The following is a 15,377-nucleotide window of genomic DNA, read 5'->3' as shown; positions in this document are numbered from 1 at the left end:
TATTATTTGTGTGTACCACCAAATTTGATCTGACTGGTACAGGAGATTGTCTCTCCTTCTCCAGTAGAGCATATGTTGGATTCAAACCACGTACCTCTGTGATTACAGTGCACTTTCTTGCCACAAGGCCACCAGAGCTCCCCCGGAAGTGATACCTTTTTATTTTACATTACTGAGCACCTGTGATCTTGTCTGACAGGAGTAAGATTGGCTAGCCTGGGGCTGTAGTTTTCCTCTTCTTGGCTTCTTGGAATGGAATGTCAAGAACATTTCTCCCCAAAAAGGAAATGTGATGCTGTTACCTACAGCATACGTCTGCTGACCCCAGTGATTTCAATGCTCTTGTAGAAAATGAGGGCTTCTGAATACTCATAATTTTCCTCATATTTTACTCTTCCTACAGAAGTCGGAAGTGAAGCTTTTCAAAAATTTTTAAATCTTCTGGGTGACACAGTCACTCTAAAGGGCTGGACAGGCTACCGTGGCGGTCTGGACACCAAAAGTAAGTGTGCCTCTTACTGTGTCTCATTTAAATTTGACAAATATGCCCTGATAAATATATAAGATGAAGTCTCACTGTCCTTGCCTCTAAGGAACACATCCCTCCAAGAAAGATTTGTTTGTTCTTTTGGAAGTCCACTCTTTTCCAACCCCACAACTCAAAGGCACTGATCCTTTTTCAGTCTTCCTTATGTATTGTCCAACTTTCAGATGCAAAGGAAGCAATTGAAAATAGTGTGGCTTGCATCAGGCACACCTTAGTACTTATTATTGAGCAGCTTGTATGTGATAGGACTATGGAGAACCAACCTAGTCCCTGCCTTTCTAGGAGTTCATAGTCTAGTAGACACAGATACAGACAAAACATTATTCAAAAAGTACAGAGCACCATAGGAAATTTCACCTAATCAGGGCCTGGTTATGAATTCCCTGAGATAATAATACTAGAGGCCTGAGAGAGTGATCAATAGGAATAATTTGAATAAGGAAAATAAGGGAAGAAGAAAATCCCAGGTGCAGAGAATACTCATGAAGACCCCAAGGCAGAAAAGAGCATCTTGTGTTCAAGAAATTAAGAGAGTACTTTTACTGCCGGGAGCAAAGGGAACCAGAAAGAGTGATATGAACTGGAGGAAGAGAGGTTAGTCATTCAAGGAGCTTGAGGTACACTGAGAATAATTTGATTCCGCCATGTCCAGGTGTGCCTGCCTGGGGGAGGGATGACATCTGTCATCACCACAGGTGTGACCTCTCTGCTCTACCTGAGACACTGGTAAAGAGGAAGTGGCTATTCCTAGACTTAGTGTGAGACCAGTTAGTACTCAGAATGGCTTCTAGCCTGACAGTCCTGGTGGGGCATCCAGCGCCTTCCAGGACAGCTTGTGGCCTTTTGTCTGTGGTGACCTGGGGGAGAGGGGGTCCTGCAGCCTGAGAGGCCATACTGGCCCTTCCACAACACCCCTTCCTTCCAGGAGCAGGGACACATGGCCAGAAAAGGACCAGAGAATGTGTGCTTTAAGTTCCGTGGGCCCAGTGGTCTCAGTCTCATGTTTTTTTCTTAAACCATCTTATAAAAAATAATTTTTCATTTAGAGAAAGAATCATTGTATTCTAAATCTACTGAGATGTCATTGAAAGAGTTTTAAGTAGAGAAGATCAGATCATATTTGCACTTTTGAATAGAACTCGCTTATACAGGGTGAAGAGTAGTCTGGGGGGGCTGAGAAGAGGAAGCAGATAAGAGGCTCTTACAGCAGTCCAAACAAGCGACAATGGCCTTGGCTGAGGGGGTGATGGGAGAGTGGAAAGAAGTGTGCTGATTGTAGAGCCATTTTAAAGGTAGAGTTGGTAGGATCCTGCAACTGACTGAACATAAGCAATGAAAAGAAAAGAACCACAGACAGCCCTTGGGCTTCTGGCCTGAGCCTCTGAGTAGGAGGTTGAGAACCAGATGGAGAAGCAATCTGGGAATACAGATCCAGGAATGAGAGTAGGCAACACCACAAATTTACATTTGGAATCCCGTATGCTCCATTATGGTTATAAGGCTTTTACTCTTGTTGTTTTATCTGATCCTCACAGTAAATCCTTGAGATAAGAAGTTAAGCAGGTCGCATGGTGCTAATTTGGCATGTTTTTGATAGACTTCATATCCAGGGATGCTTTGGGATCCTCATCTTTCCAGTAGCCCATATTTCCCTTATTTCACAGATGCTGAATATGGAAAGTTTGAATGCTCTGTGAGACCTGCATTGTGAGTAACTTAATGCACAGATGCAGGAATGAGATGTTTGGGCCCAGATGGTAGACCCTGATTTCACTCCTCTACGCTTCATGTGCATATAGTCAGTTCTTAAATACCTACACATTCATCATTTCTGATCACCAACACTAAGCCTCTCATTCTGCTGATAACTACCATTCATTGAGCCCCTTCATGGATCAGGCTTTTTGCCTCGTACCTTAAAACTGTACTTTCTTTTCATCTTACCCATTTCCCTACAAGTTTGGTACTATTTTTTATCCCCATTTCCAAGCTAAGATATTGAATCTCCCACAATGGCAAGGCAGTTTGTAAAATCTGTAGTCATGAACCCAAGCCTGACTCCAGCCCATTCTTTCTTTAATCATTGATATTTGGCCAGGAATATCACTTTTGGTAGTAACTAGAAAGAATGTACTATGCTTTTACACCCAGCCTTCTCATTACTTCCTCAGCTCTGAGGAGTCAGAGAGCATGAATCAGAGAGTAAACAGCTTAGAGAGAGAGGAAAAGACATGTCCCCGTGGGTAGGAGCCTTGCATCCATTGGAGAAGTTGACACTAGGTGATTCATACCATTACTTCCACTCAGGTGGTAATCCAGAGTTCTCTTTGATACTGTACTAATGATGTGCTCTCTTTTCTCAGACTATAAATAAATTCTGTTTTCTTATGGCCTTAAAGTACTCTGTGCCCACTAAATGCATACTTATGTTTTACAGATGACACCACAGGGATACATTCAGTTTATACTGTGTACCAAGGGCATGAGGTCATGTTTCATGTTTCCACCATGTTGCCATATTCTAAAGAGAACAAACAGCAGGTAGGTTGTGAGCACAGGCTCTCTGAAAACGCATAAACCATGGAATAATAACCTAAATGTGAAAAAGGCACTATTTTCATTTCCTATAATTGTGTACTGTGTTCGTCTAATACATACACTGAACTTGGGGCACCATTTGGGGATATCCTTAACAGTCTATATATTTGAAATCGCAACAAGTCTTAGGAAGAGCTGTCCTCACTACTGTTGTCTCTCTAAAGAAATAAAAGATCAAGGGTATGATGAGCATGTATATTTCTGTATTAACATGTGTGTATAGCTTCATGCCGGTGGATACGGTTTATAGACTCCTGAGACACGATTCTATCTCTCTGTTGTCTTGTCTTTATGACTGTTTTCCATATGCCCTGTGTTTAGTCACAGTGACACTCTCCAGGGCATGAAATGGATCGTGAACAATGGTTACAGATTCTCGAATATTGTTTTTCAGGTTAATGAAGGAGGCTAACCTTTAGTGTCTATGTGGGTAATGTTATGGAAGGGGGGGAATGTGGCCCTGAGGCACTCCCCATTACCCCATTTAATATTAGACATTTCCAGAAGAAGCAACATGCCCTATCATATTGATTCCACCTGACTGTAATTTAGACCTAACAAAGACACATGTTGCTGTGGTGTGTTTTTTTTTAACAGATACAGGAAATCCCATTTAACGTGTTACTACATTCTTATCCTGTTTTTAAACACTGAAGGCATTTGTACAAATAAATAGAACAGACATTAATAAGAGTATTCAATAAATACTTTATTTTCCCCAAGCATGTGTAACTTTCATTTCAGTAAGAATTCATTAAGGGGGAAAGAGGCCAAGTAGACCAGTGAGATAGGATGGGGGCAATGTCAGTGTCACAGAATGCAGAAGGTGCCTGTGCACATGAGGAAGGGAATGGCTAGTTGTATTTGAAGATTTGAGGTCAGAAATCAAGAGCTGGTTGTTTTGTCTTATGGATAATGAAGAACTACTGGTAATTTTGAGCTTGTTTTACTTTTTGGCAAATAACTACAGCAAATTGATATTGAAGCAGACAGGGCCTCGTTTCAGGAAAACTCTTTAAGTGACCGAGAGCTACTTTCTGCAAGTCATTTTCCTTTGTGTGCTGGAGGATATTATTGCTGTAATACTCTCCCTTTTAGTAGCTGAAGTTGTTAGGATCCTGGATTCACAGAGGGAAGAACCAGTTAGACTTTATAATTATCATGGTCTTTATTGACCTCTTCTTGTATTTAATAATAACATTTGAAAACTTCCATCAAAATGCTGCAAAAACTCCTCTTTCTTCCTGTCTCCTGTTCAGCTCTGTAAATTCCCTTCTTTTACTACATTTTTTCATTCTTCTTATGACTTCATCTAGACTCATGGCTTTAAATAGACTTTTTTATCAGTGATACTCAGTTTATGTCTTAAACCAGAGTTCTCTCCAGAGTGTTAAACTCAGGTGTTTGACTGCCTTCATGACACTCCACTGGCCTGTTATATCTCGAACATCATATATCCAACAGGGAACCCCTGGCTTTCTTCTCCAAACCTCCTTTTCCCCACTGTCTTTTTTATCTTAGTCCATGTGTAGTTTAGTGGGTATGTTGTTCTAAGTGGCTTTTCTAGGTCTTTGCCCTTGACTATGCCACATGGCTGAGCGAGAACATGCAAAGGCTGGTTTCACTGTTCCATCAACTTTAAACTCAGGAGCAGAAATTTGAGAATCTCACTCTCAGCAAGGAAGAAGAAGCAGAGACTGCAGCACATGTCCTTTGGGGCCAGAGATTCCTGTGCCAGTCAGACAAGGGAGCCGCAGCAGCCACAGTGGAGAACTAGAGACTTGGCATGAGACAGAAAAGCTGCCCCATGGAACAGAGCCGGGGGCCTTCACTCAAGCTTGCTGGAGGACAGTAGGGAGGTGTACATGTCAGGAGTGGAGAGAGAGATGCCTTAACTGACAAGACTAAGAGAGCTTTTCTTTCTAAGGGAGCTCTGGTGTCTTAGTAGTAAGGAATAGCAATACCAACCCAAAGGTACTCAGTTTGAATGAAAAAATGGACCATCCTCCTTCCATGTGATCTACCATCTCTGAAAACCCACTGGAGGGTGAGCTATGTGTCGGTGCTGACTTGATGGTACAGAGAGTTTCGTAATGCTGGCCTGAAGCCACAAGGCTAAAGGCTGAAGAACCTTTGAGAAGCTATCTTGACTGGAAAATTGTATCCTGGTGCCAACCTGAATTCTAACTTGTTAACTTGCCTAATAAGCCTCATAAACATGAGTATGCTTCTTTGAGACATGTATATCCAGTACAACAGTAGGATTGCTATTGGAATAGTAGAAATAGGCAAGAGAACATGGAGGAACATGTCTGACCTCCTGGGAATTAGTCTAGTGTTGTGGATGCTGTTGATGAGGGCAGTTCACCCTTGTGGAGTAGAGCTCTGATCTGTCTGTCTCCAAGCTGCCCTTGCTCTTTTTATACCATGACTGTTCTGTACTTCCAGTTTCCTCGACAAAGTATTAGAATCATTCTAAACACTCTGTTGTTGTTGTGATTTGCCTTTGAATTGGAACTCCTTAGACCACTAGGAAATCTTGTTGACTCAAACTTCAAAATATTTCTAAAACCTGACTACTCACCATTTCTGTTACTGACTTCTTCTGAGTCACCATAACACCACATATGAATTATTATAATAGCTTACTGGGCAACTCTTGTGGCCTAGTGGTAAGAAACTGCACTGCAGTCCCAAAGCCATGCAGTTTGAATACACCAGCAACTGCTCCACAGGAGACTGATGGACAATCTCCTCCCATGAATTAACTACCTCTGAAAACCCACTGGAGGGTGAGCTAAGGGTCAGTTCTGACTAGACAGTACTTAAAATTCTTTGACCTTCCAGCTTTTATCCTTGTCCTGTATAACCTGTCTCTTAATTTAGGTGCAAATCAGATCATGTGACTTCCCTTCAGAATCCTCTAATGGCTCCCCTTCACTCAGCATGAAAGCTCAGATCCTTACAAGAGCCTTCAAGGCCCTGCATGACTCACTGTTTCTCTCATTTCATCATCCTCCAGTCTTCTTATTTACTCCATTCTGACCATATTGGCTTCCTACTCAGTTTCTCAGAATCACCAGCTACTGTCCCACCTCATGGTCTTTGCTTTGGCCATAAACTCTTCCACTAAACAGCCAATTGGTTGACTCTCTCACCTCCTTTAAGTTTATTCCAATATTAACTCTTAGAACTGACCCTAATGATTATTTAAAGCAGCCCCCAGTCCACTTACATAGCTCTGTATTTATCCCTTGGCACTTCTGACCTTTTGCTATTCTATTTCTTTTTAAAATAGGCTTGGTGTATGATTATGATCTGTATTTTTATGTCCTCTGCTAGAGTACAAGCCCCATGAGAACAGGGATTCTGTTCTGCTTCATTCATTGATGCATCCCAAGCAACTAGTCTAGAACCTGGTATATAGTAGTAGCTCAAAAATTACTTTATTGTTATAATTTTTGCTCTTGTTTTTTATTGTTGTTTGAGTGAAGGCTTACAAAACATATTGATTTTTCATTCAATCATTGACATACATTTTGTTTTATATTAATTACAGTGCCCATAATGTCTAGTCATCTTCTTACTGTACATTGCCTTCCCTTCACCCATATTAATAAGGACCTACTATCTGTTAATTTTTTACTCGCCTCCCTTCCTTCCCATCCCAAGTAACTATTGCAAGAATGATTCCACCTATGTGTACACTTTTCACCAGCTTTTTAGAATAGTGATCTTATGTAGTACATGTCTTTTGGGACTGACTTACTTAGCTTAGCATGATATTCTTTAGATTTAGCCATTTAACACAGTATTTCTCTATTATGTATTATTTATTAGTGTTACAAAGTCACCCACTATGTGACTGTGTCGTGGTTTCTTTCGATGTTTGTCTACAGATAGAAACTTGGGTGGTTTATATCTGTTTGCTATTGTAAATAATGCTGCAGTAAACATGGGTGAGCATATATCAGTTCTTGTCCCAACTCTTACTAATATTTCTTTATTATATGCACTTAGTAGTGAAATGGCTAGATCAGATCTGTTCCCAGATTTCTAAGGAAGCATCAAAACTACTTTCCATAACAGTTGTCTCATTTTACATTCCCACCAGCAGGATATGAAAGTCCCAATCTCTCCACACTCTCCCCAGCATTTATTGTTCAAATGCACTAGCACCTCTGAGGGAGAAAGGATGGGTAATCTCCTCATGGAAATTTAAAGCCTTGGAAACACATTGGGGGATCAGCTCTGAGGTACTTCTGACTCAGTAGCAATTTATTCTTTTTTGAGCTGAATGTCTTGTCAGCTACAATATTGCCAAATATTTTCCCCATATTGGAGGTTCTCTTTTTACTCTGTGGAAAAGTCTTTTAATCCACACAATGCCTTCATTTTTAGAAGAGAGTAGTAATCTAGTTTATCATCTGCAGATTGGGCATTCTCAGTTATATTTGGGAGTGGATTTGTATCATAGATTGTTGTTATGTGCAGTAAAGTGGAATTATAAGTGACTGTCTAGCAGATTTTTAGAGGTAGTAAATGCTGAGGAAGAGATTCTCCATCCTTCTCCTGTGTAGAACCTGGTAGATTGAACCACATGCCTCTGGGATTGCAACACAGATTCTTGCCACTAAGCCACCAGAGCTCCCTATGCCATAGATTAGGACTCTTTATTTTGCCTCAGTTTTTTAATTGATTATGTTGTTGTTGTTGTAGTTATATGCCGTCATGTCACTTGCGACTCATAGCAACCCTATGTACAACAGCCTTAAACCCTGTTCTATCCCTTTCCGATCTTATTATCTCTAACATGCCCATCCCCGTTACCCCACAGAATCAATTCATCTCATCGAGGGTATTCCTTTCCTGTGCTATCCCTCCACTCTCCCAAGCATGATGTCCCTCTCCAAGGACTGGTCCCTCCTTGCAAGATATCAAAAACATGTCAGATGGAGCTTCAGAATCCTTGCCTCCAAGGAGCAGCCTGGCTTCACCCTCTCCAGGATGGACTTGTTTGTTCTCCTAGCAGTCCATGGCATAGTCAATACTCTTTTCCAGCACCACATCTCAAAGGCATCAACTCTACCTCTATCATCCCTAGTCATTGTCTAGCTCTCTGATACATAGCGCAAAGACCATGGCCTATATTAGGCACACCTTAGTCTCCAAACTGATATCGTTGCTCCTCACTCAGTACCTTGGAGAGGTCTCTCACAGCACACTTTCCCAATGTAATTCGTCTTTTCATTTCCTGGCTACTAGTACCAAGAGTGTTGACTGTAGAACCAAGCAAACTTAAACTGTCAACAATCTCAAAAAATCTCTTCATCATCCATCATGATGCTGCCAATTGGCCCAGTGGTGAGAATCTTTGTTTTCTTGATGTTGAGCTTCAATCCATATTGAAGGCTGCAGTCCTTGACCCTCTATATAATTTTAGATTTTATGCCTAGGTCCTTAATCCATTTTTTTAATTTTTCTTTTCTTTTCTTTTTACTTGTTGTGTGCCATCACATCAGATCCGACTGGCACAGAAGGAGATTGCCCCTCTTTCTCCAACAGAGCAGCTGGTGTATTTGAACCACACACCTTCGGGATTGCAGTGCAGCTTCTTGCCACTAGGCCACCAGAGCTCCCTTTTCTTAATCCACTTTGAGTTAGGATGAATTAAGGACCATATTTGTATATAGTGTGAAATACAAGTCTTTATTTTGTTTTCTACAAATCCACTTTTGCTAGCATCATTTGTTAATGAGGCTATCTTTTCTCCATTTAATGGATCCCATGTCTTGGTTAAAGACCAACTTTCCACTGGTAGATGATTTTACTTCTGAGTTCTCAGTTTTATTTCATTGGTCTGTTTATCCACCACAGTACCAGTTACCAAACTGTTTCTATTATTATGATTATATAGTGGATTTTACAATTAAGAATTGTGAAGCTTCCTAATTTTTTTGTTCTTCAATATTGTTTTCTTTGTCCAGGATCTTTTTCTTTTCTGTGTAAAGTTGATGATTACTGTTTCTGTCTCGGAAGAATGATCAGGATCTGAATTGGAACTGCATTATTTTGGTCGATTGTTTTGGTAATAGTGACATTTTCACAATGTTAAGTTGAAGTAGGCAGTGAGTTTTTAAAACATGCCCTTTTTTCCTGTATTTTTAGATTTGTTGGAGTATTATGATTGTTGTTGTTGTTGTTGTTGCAGTTATGTTACACCAAGTCGACTATGACTCATAGTGACCCGATGAACCATGGCTCTGAATCTTTCCTTGTCCTGAGCCAACTTCACCCACTCTGGCACACCTGACTCTCTTGCCACAGTCACTCTGCCAATCCATCTTATCCATGGTCTTCCTCTCCTGCACTGATCTTTTACTCTTTCAAGCATGCTGTCCTTCTCCAAGGACTGGTCCCTCCAACGTGCCCAAAGTATATGAAACAGACTTTCAGACACCTTGTTTCCAAGAAGCAACTTGGTTTCACCCTCTCCAAGATAGACCAGTTTGTTCTTTTGGCAGTCCATGGTGTGTTCAGTACTCTTCTCTAGCACCACAACTCAGAGGCATTGATTCTTCTTCTGTCATCTTTTGTTATTATCTAGCTCTCAGATGCATAGCAAGCAATTGACTAGGCCATGGCCTAAATCAGGTGCAGCTTAGTCTCTGTACTGATATCACACTCTGTACTGAAAGCACATTTTCTCAGTGCAGTTCATCTTTTGATTTCCTGACTATTAGTGCCAAAAGTATTGATTATGGATCTAAGCAAGATGAATTTTTAACAACCTCAGTCTTTTCTCTCATCTGTCATGATACTGTCTTTTGGCCTACTGGTGATGATTTTGTTTTCTTTATGTTGAAATGCAATCCATATTGAAGGCTGCAGCCCATGACCTTCTGCAGCAAACTTTTTAAGACTTCTTTGGTTTTGGTGAGCAGGGTCGTGTCATCTGCATAATATAGGTTGTTGATGAGTCTTCCTCCAATCCTGATGCCACGTTCTTCTTCATAAAGTCCAGCCTCCTGATCTGTTCCATGTTCCAAATTGGTGATGGTGGTGGTGTTGTTGGTTGCCTGCACCTCAAAGCAACCTTGTGTATAGTAGCTCTGAACCTACTCTATTGATTATGGGCTTGAGCAAGTTGAAACTATAAACAACCTCAATCTCTTCTCTGTCCATCATAGTGCTGCCAATTGGCCCATGATGAAAATTTTTTTCTTCTTGGTGTTAAGCTTCAATCTGTGTTGAAGACTACTGTCCTTGACCTTCTGCAGTTCTTAATAATATTCTGTTATTATCCTTATTATTTCAGTTAGATATGTTGTTACATCATTCATTTAGCTTCTTTTCTTCATTTCCTTCTTTTCCTTTGTTAGATTTTTCAGAGGCCTGTTGATGTTCTTAATCTTCAAACTTCTCAGAACTCTGGTGGCTTAGTGGTAAGGCTGCTCTGCAGGAGGAAGACGGACAGTCTCCACCCTGGGATTTACTGCCTCAGAAAAACTGCTAAAGGTTCAGATATGGATAGGGTTTGGCTCAAGGATGCAATACAACAAAGCAACTTGTAGTCTTATTTATTATTATTAGTCTTTTATTTTTCTTTTTCACTTATTTCTGTCACATTGGGAAATTCTCCTGTCAGGGACCGCTCCAAAGTGCTAAACAACAATCATGTCAGCTTAAAGACTAAAGTGCACCTGATTCAAGCCGTGGTCTTTTTATTATTTACTATGCATGTGAAAATTGAACAGTGAATAAGCATGACAATGCCTTTGAGTGTTGGAGAGGAGTACTGAATAACCCATCAATATTGTTAGGTCCTGTCGAGTACGACTCCTAGCGTCCCTATGAACAACAGAGTCTGTACGGTTTGCTTGCTATTCTTTTTCTAATTGTCAGAGATACTGAATTTTAAGGTGTTTATTTTGCTTATTTTATGTGTCTTTTTATCACTATAAATTGACCTGTGAACACTGCTTTCATGGTATCCCAAAGAATTTTGTATGTTGTGTTTTCATTCTCATTTGTTTCTTGAATTGTTTTTAATCTCGTTAAGGGCAATTATCCCAGTCAGAGACTGTGTCCTCATCAGTGGAGGGACTGGCTGCAGACCAGGCTCTTCCCCTCCCAGCCATGGCAGGGTCCACTAGCATCTGTAAGTGAGAAGGAGTCCCTGAATGTGGAGCTGTGCACACACTCTGGCATCAGATAAAGATGACTTAAGCCAGGATGGGGTGGAGGATCACTGCCAGCCATTTGGTGGATGGTTGGAGAGGAAATTACTCCTCTGATTCGCTGGGAGTGCATGAGATCAAGGGGAAGATCACATCTGTCTTGTTGTCATCCAGCCTTTGATCTCGACCCTGTTACAGCCCTGGGTTCCTGTGCCAACCACAAAGCCACTCACAAAACATCAAAATGGCTGCTTTGTATCAATCCATTAGGTTAACTGTTTTGTTCTATCTCCTTATCCTATGTTTTCATCCTGGTTTTTATTTCATTTGGTGTTTGAACTATTTCTTTATTACTTCCTTTGAAACTCAAGATTCCAGGATTATCATCTGTTAGATAGAGAGTTGAGAGAGAGAAAGAGAGAGAAAAGAAGCTGGTCCCAGGAAACAAACAGACTTTTATTAAATGGTCCGAGAGGGATGCCAGGCAGTGACTCACAGAGAGGGTTAGAGTGGCATGCAGGCAGGTGAAGATAGTCTCCCTTCATAGGGACTGTTAAGGAGATTTAGAGGGCCTGGGAGTTTGCTCAGGAATTTGGGCACAGGGATCCTGTTCTGATTTTATTTGGTCCAGGGCCCAATTAGTCTCCGGTCGTCTAGGTTGAGCTGCCAACCCAAAGGCAGGTGATTCAGATCCATCAGTTGCTGCATGAAAGAAAGATGGACATACTCCTCCTGTCCAAATTACAATCTCTGAAAACCCACTGGAAGGTCAGGTCTGAGCCAGTTCCAACTCATCAATGATGAGAGACTGAGAATATTATCATGCTGTAGATACATTCATATATATGGCAGAGCCAACAAGGGGTAATGCTTTGTAGGCTTCTTCATTACAACCAGTCTCTAAGAGAATGAATTGCGAGGTCATCAAGGTCAGTCAGCATACAAGACGATGTTCATCATCCTACTTTGGTGAGTAGTGACTTGAGTCTTAAAAGCTTGAAAGCAGCCATCTAAGGTGCAACTATTGGTCTCTCCTTGTGAGTAACAAAAAAGAGCCCCTGGGGAAAGCAAAGGTGTGCTGCCACAATTAATCCAAAGGACCAATGGGCCACATGAACCTCAGCATCTTTACCTCTGAAAACAGAAGAACAAGATGGTGCCCAGTGGCCACCACCGACCACTCTAAAAAGATTCAGAGTAAAAGATTCTAGATAGACTTGGCTAGAGATGGGGTATATGGAACAAAACATCAGAAAGGTCAGACTTAACTAAACCTATAAAGCCTAGTGGAACCCCTGAGACTTAGTCACTCTTGGAGCCTGGAACAAAGCTCACCTATGTGGCTCAACTTTCAGCCAAACAGTAGGCTATAAGGTGAACAGTCACACCAGCAAGAAAGTCACTGCTTCCATAAGTAATCATATAGGGTCAAAAGAGTAGTCTTTGCCCAAAGAAAAAGTCCTGAAGGTGACAGGAAGGGGCAGGATAGAAGGATTAATGGAAATGTGAACTACAGGGAAGAAATAAGGAAAGTATGATGACATTGAGGGTACTGTAATTAATGTTATAAAAGAAAATGTGTATAAATGGTTACATGAAGGCTTAAGGCTTTGTATACTTTCATTCAAATAACAAGAAACAGCAATAATAATAATAAAGCTCTCTCAAAAAGAAAGTGTATATGAGACTGAGATAGTTGACTCAGCATAATGCTCTACAATCTTTCCCAAGTTATATAGTATTTTTCAAAATCATTGTTCCTGCATGCTGCATAGTATTCCAGCATGTGAATGAACCACAATTTCTCAGTCTGTTTAGTTGTGGCTGGACACTTGGGCCATTTTCATGTTCTTACAATGGTGAATAAAGCTGCTGTGAACATTGATGTGCATACATTCATTTGTATCTCAGTTCTAATTTCCTTGAAGTATATTCCTAGTAAGGACAAATACTACATAAGACTATTATTATAAAAATAGAAGGATAACTAGTAAAGCAGGTATGGGGTCCAAGGGAAGGAGAGGTGGGAGCAGAGGGGTGAGGATGGGTAGGGGGGGAAATCACAAGGTTGACAGTTTGGTGGGGTGGAGGGAGAGGGTAAAGGAAATGGGAAAGATCTGGTATGTACCGGAAAAGATGGGGTTGGCATAGTCCAAAGGTGATTCATTTTATAAAACACAGTGTATAGGAATGATTGTATGAAATATAATGCCAATAAAGGAAAGTAGGGGGATCTGCATAATAAAAAAGAAAGCATATATGAAACATACATGTTCTTTCCCCCTGCCAATTCAGTGACAAGCGGTTCGAATCCACCAGCTGCTCCAAGGGAGAAAGATGAACAGTCTCCTCCCAGGAGATTTACACTTCTGAAAACACCCTGGAGGGTCACCCTCGAGGGTCAGCTCAGACGTGTAACACATACCAACAACAGCCGCATGAAACTATTAAATTAGCAATTATTCAAAAGCATTAATAAGAAAATAAAGGGGCAAAGAAACCAGACTACTGGAAATGGAACAACCAGACCACTATTAAAAAAGAGTGCTTGCTTTTTCTTTTGTTAATTTTAATGAACTTTTACAGAGATTTTGTATTTGCACTCATTCATTGTTGCATTTTTTCTTCCTGTCCCACCCCTCCCTCCACCCCAGTTCTCTCTGCTCTTTGAAAAGTAAAAGAAAAATTCATTCATTGATATACAAACCCCTCCCCTCCCCCCAGCCTGAGTGCACTCCACTATGCAACCTTCATTCTGGACTCTTGTCATAATGATAATACCCAATCATGTATCACTATTAAACTGTTGTCTCCATCTTCTGTTTCAATGCAGTATACATAATTTAACCAATTTTTCTCAAAAAAAAAAGAAAGAAAGAAAAAGAGTGCTTACACACCCATGTTTATCGCAGCTTTGTTTGCAATAGCAAAGAGCTGGAAACAACCCAAGTGCCCATCAACAAATGAATGGATAGAGAAGCTCTGGTGTATTCACACAATGGAATACTATGCAGCACTGAAAAACAAGGAATTCATGAAATATTTTGCAAAGTGGATGGCCCTGGAGGACATAATGCTGAGTGAAATGTCTCAGTCACAAAATGACAAATATTGTGTAAGGGCCACTGTTGTAAAATGAGACTGACATCAGGGTTGAGGGAAGACTGAAAGGGAGGGGAGGAATGATATATATTGCATTGAAACAAATGAGGGAGAGAACTGTTTAAAAGGGACATATGAATGAGTATTTTTGTCATTACAAGTCCAGAGTAAAGGCTACATAGTGTAGTGGATTTGTGGGGGTGGGAGGGATTGCATAACAATGAAAGTTTTCCTTTTTCTTTTCAAGGGGAAGAGTGAATTGGGGGAAGGGGGTGGGGAGGGATAAAAGTGCAACAATGAATGACTAGAAATCCTTAGTCTCTGTAAACTTACATTAAATTTAATTTTTTAAAAAAGTGCCAACATATGGAAAGTATGAGTAATGGCACTGAAAAATTTGTGCACAAGTTGTCAAGTAACAACCTAATATATTACGTAATCTTTCACCAAAAAACACTTTTTTTTTTCAAAAAAACACTTTAAAAAAAATATGTTAAAGCCTAGAAAACCCTTTGTGGCGATTCTCAATTTCATTCTGTCACATGGGGTCACTAGGAATCAGATGCTACTTCACAGTAATGGTTGCACAGCAACAACAACAGCAACAGTAGTCACACAACTCTCCGAATAAACCTGCAGAACTGTACACTATAGAAGAATGAATTGTATATCCAAGTTACAGATCATCTGAGACGCTCGGCTGTACGAAGAAGAATGTGGCATCAGGATTTGTGGAAGAGTCATCAACAACCTGCGTTATGCAGATGACACAACCCTGCTTGCTGAAACTGAGGAGGACCTGAAGTTCTTGCTGCAGAAGGTCAGGGACTGCAGCCTCCTATGTAGATTGAAGCTCAACATAAAGAAAACAAAGATTCTAACCACTGGGCCAATTGGCAGCATCAGTATGGATGGTGAAGAGATTGAGATAGTTAAGTTTTAGTTTGCTT

General features: G+C 40.6%; 1 protein-coding gene across 3 annotated transcripts in view; it reads left to right on the top strand.

Annotated features, from left to right (window-relative positions):
* The window catches only part of GARNL3 (GTPase activating Rap/RanGAP domain-like 3), a 243,864-nt gene that overhangs the window by 169,603 nt on the left and 58,884 nt on the right, over window positions 1–15,377 (top strand). For all 3 annotated transcript variants that reach the window (XM_006892544.1, XM_006892543.1, XM_006892542.1), the window contains 2 exons: window positions 404–502; window positions 2,985–3,088. In XM_006892544.1, coding sequence (XP_006892606.1) covers window positions 404–502; window positions 2,985–3,088 — 203 coding nt within the window. The remainder of the gene's footprint in view (window positions 1–403; window positions 503–2,984; window positions 3,089–15,377) is intronic.

The sequence above is a fragment of the Elephantulus edwardii genome, unplaced genomic scaffold (genome assembly GCF_000299155.1).
Source record: "Elephantulus edwardii isolate Elephantulus edwardi_28Jun2011 unplaced genomic scaffold, EleEdw1.0 scaffold00116, whole genome shotgun sequence".
Lineage (NCBI taxonomy): Eukaryota > Metazoa > Chordata > Mammalia > Macroscelidea > Macroscelididae > Elephantulus > Elephantulus edwardii.
The sequence above is the reverse complement of the archived record's forward strand: the minus strand, read 5'-3'. Positions and strand labels throughout refer to the sequence as shown.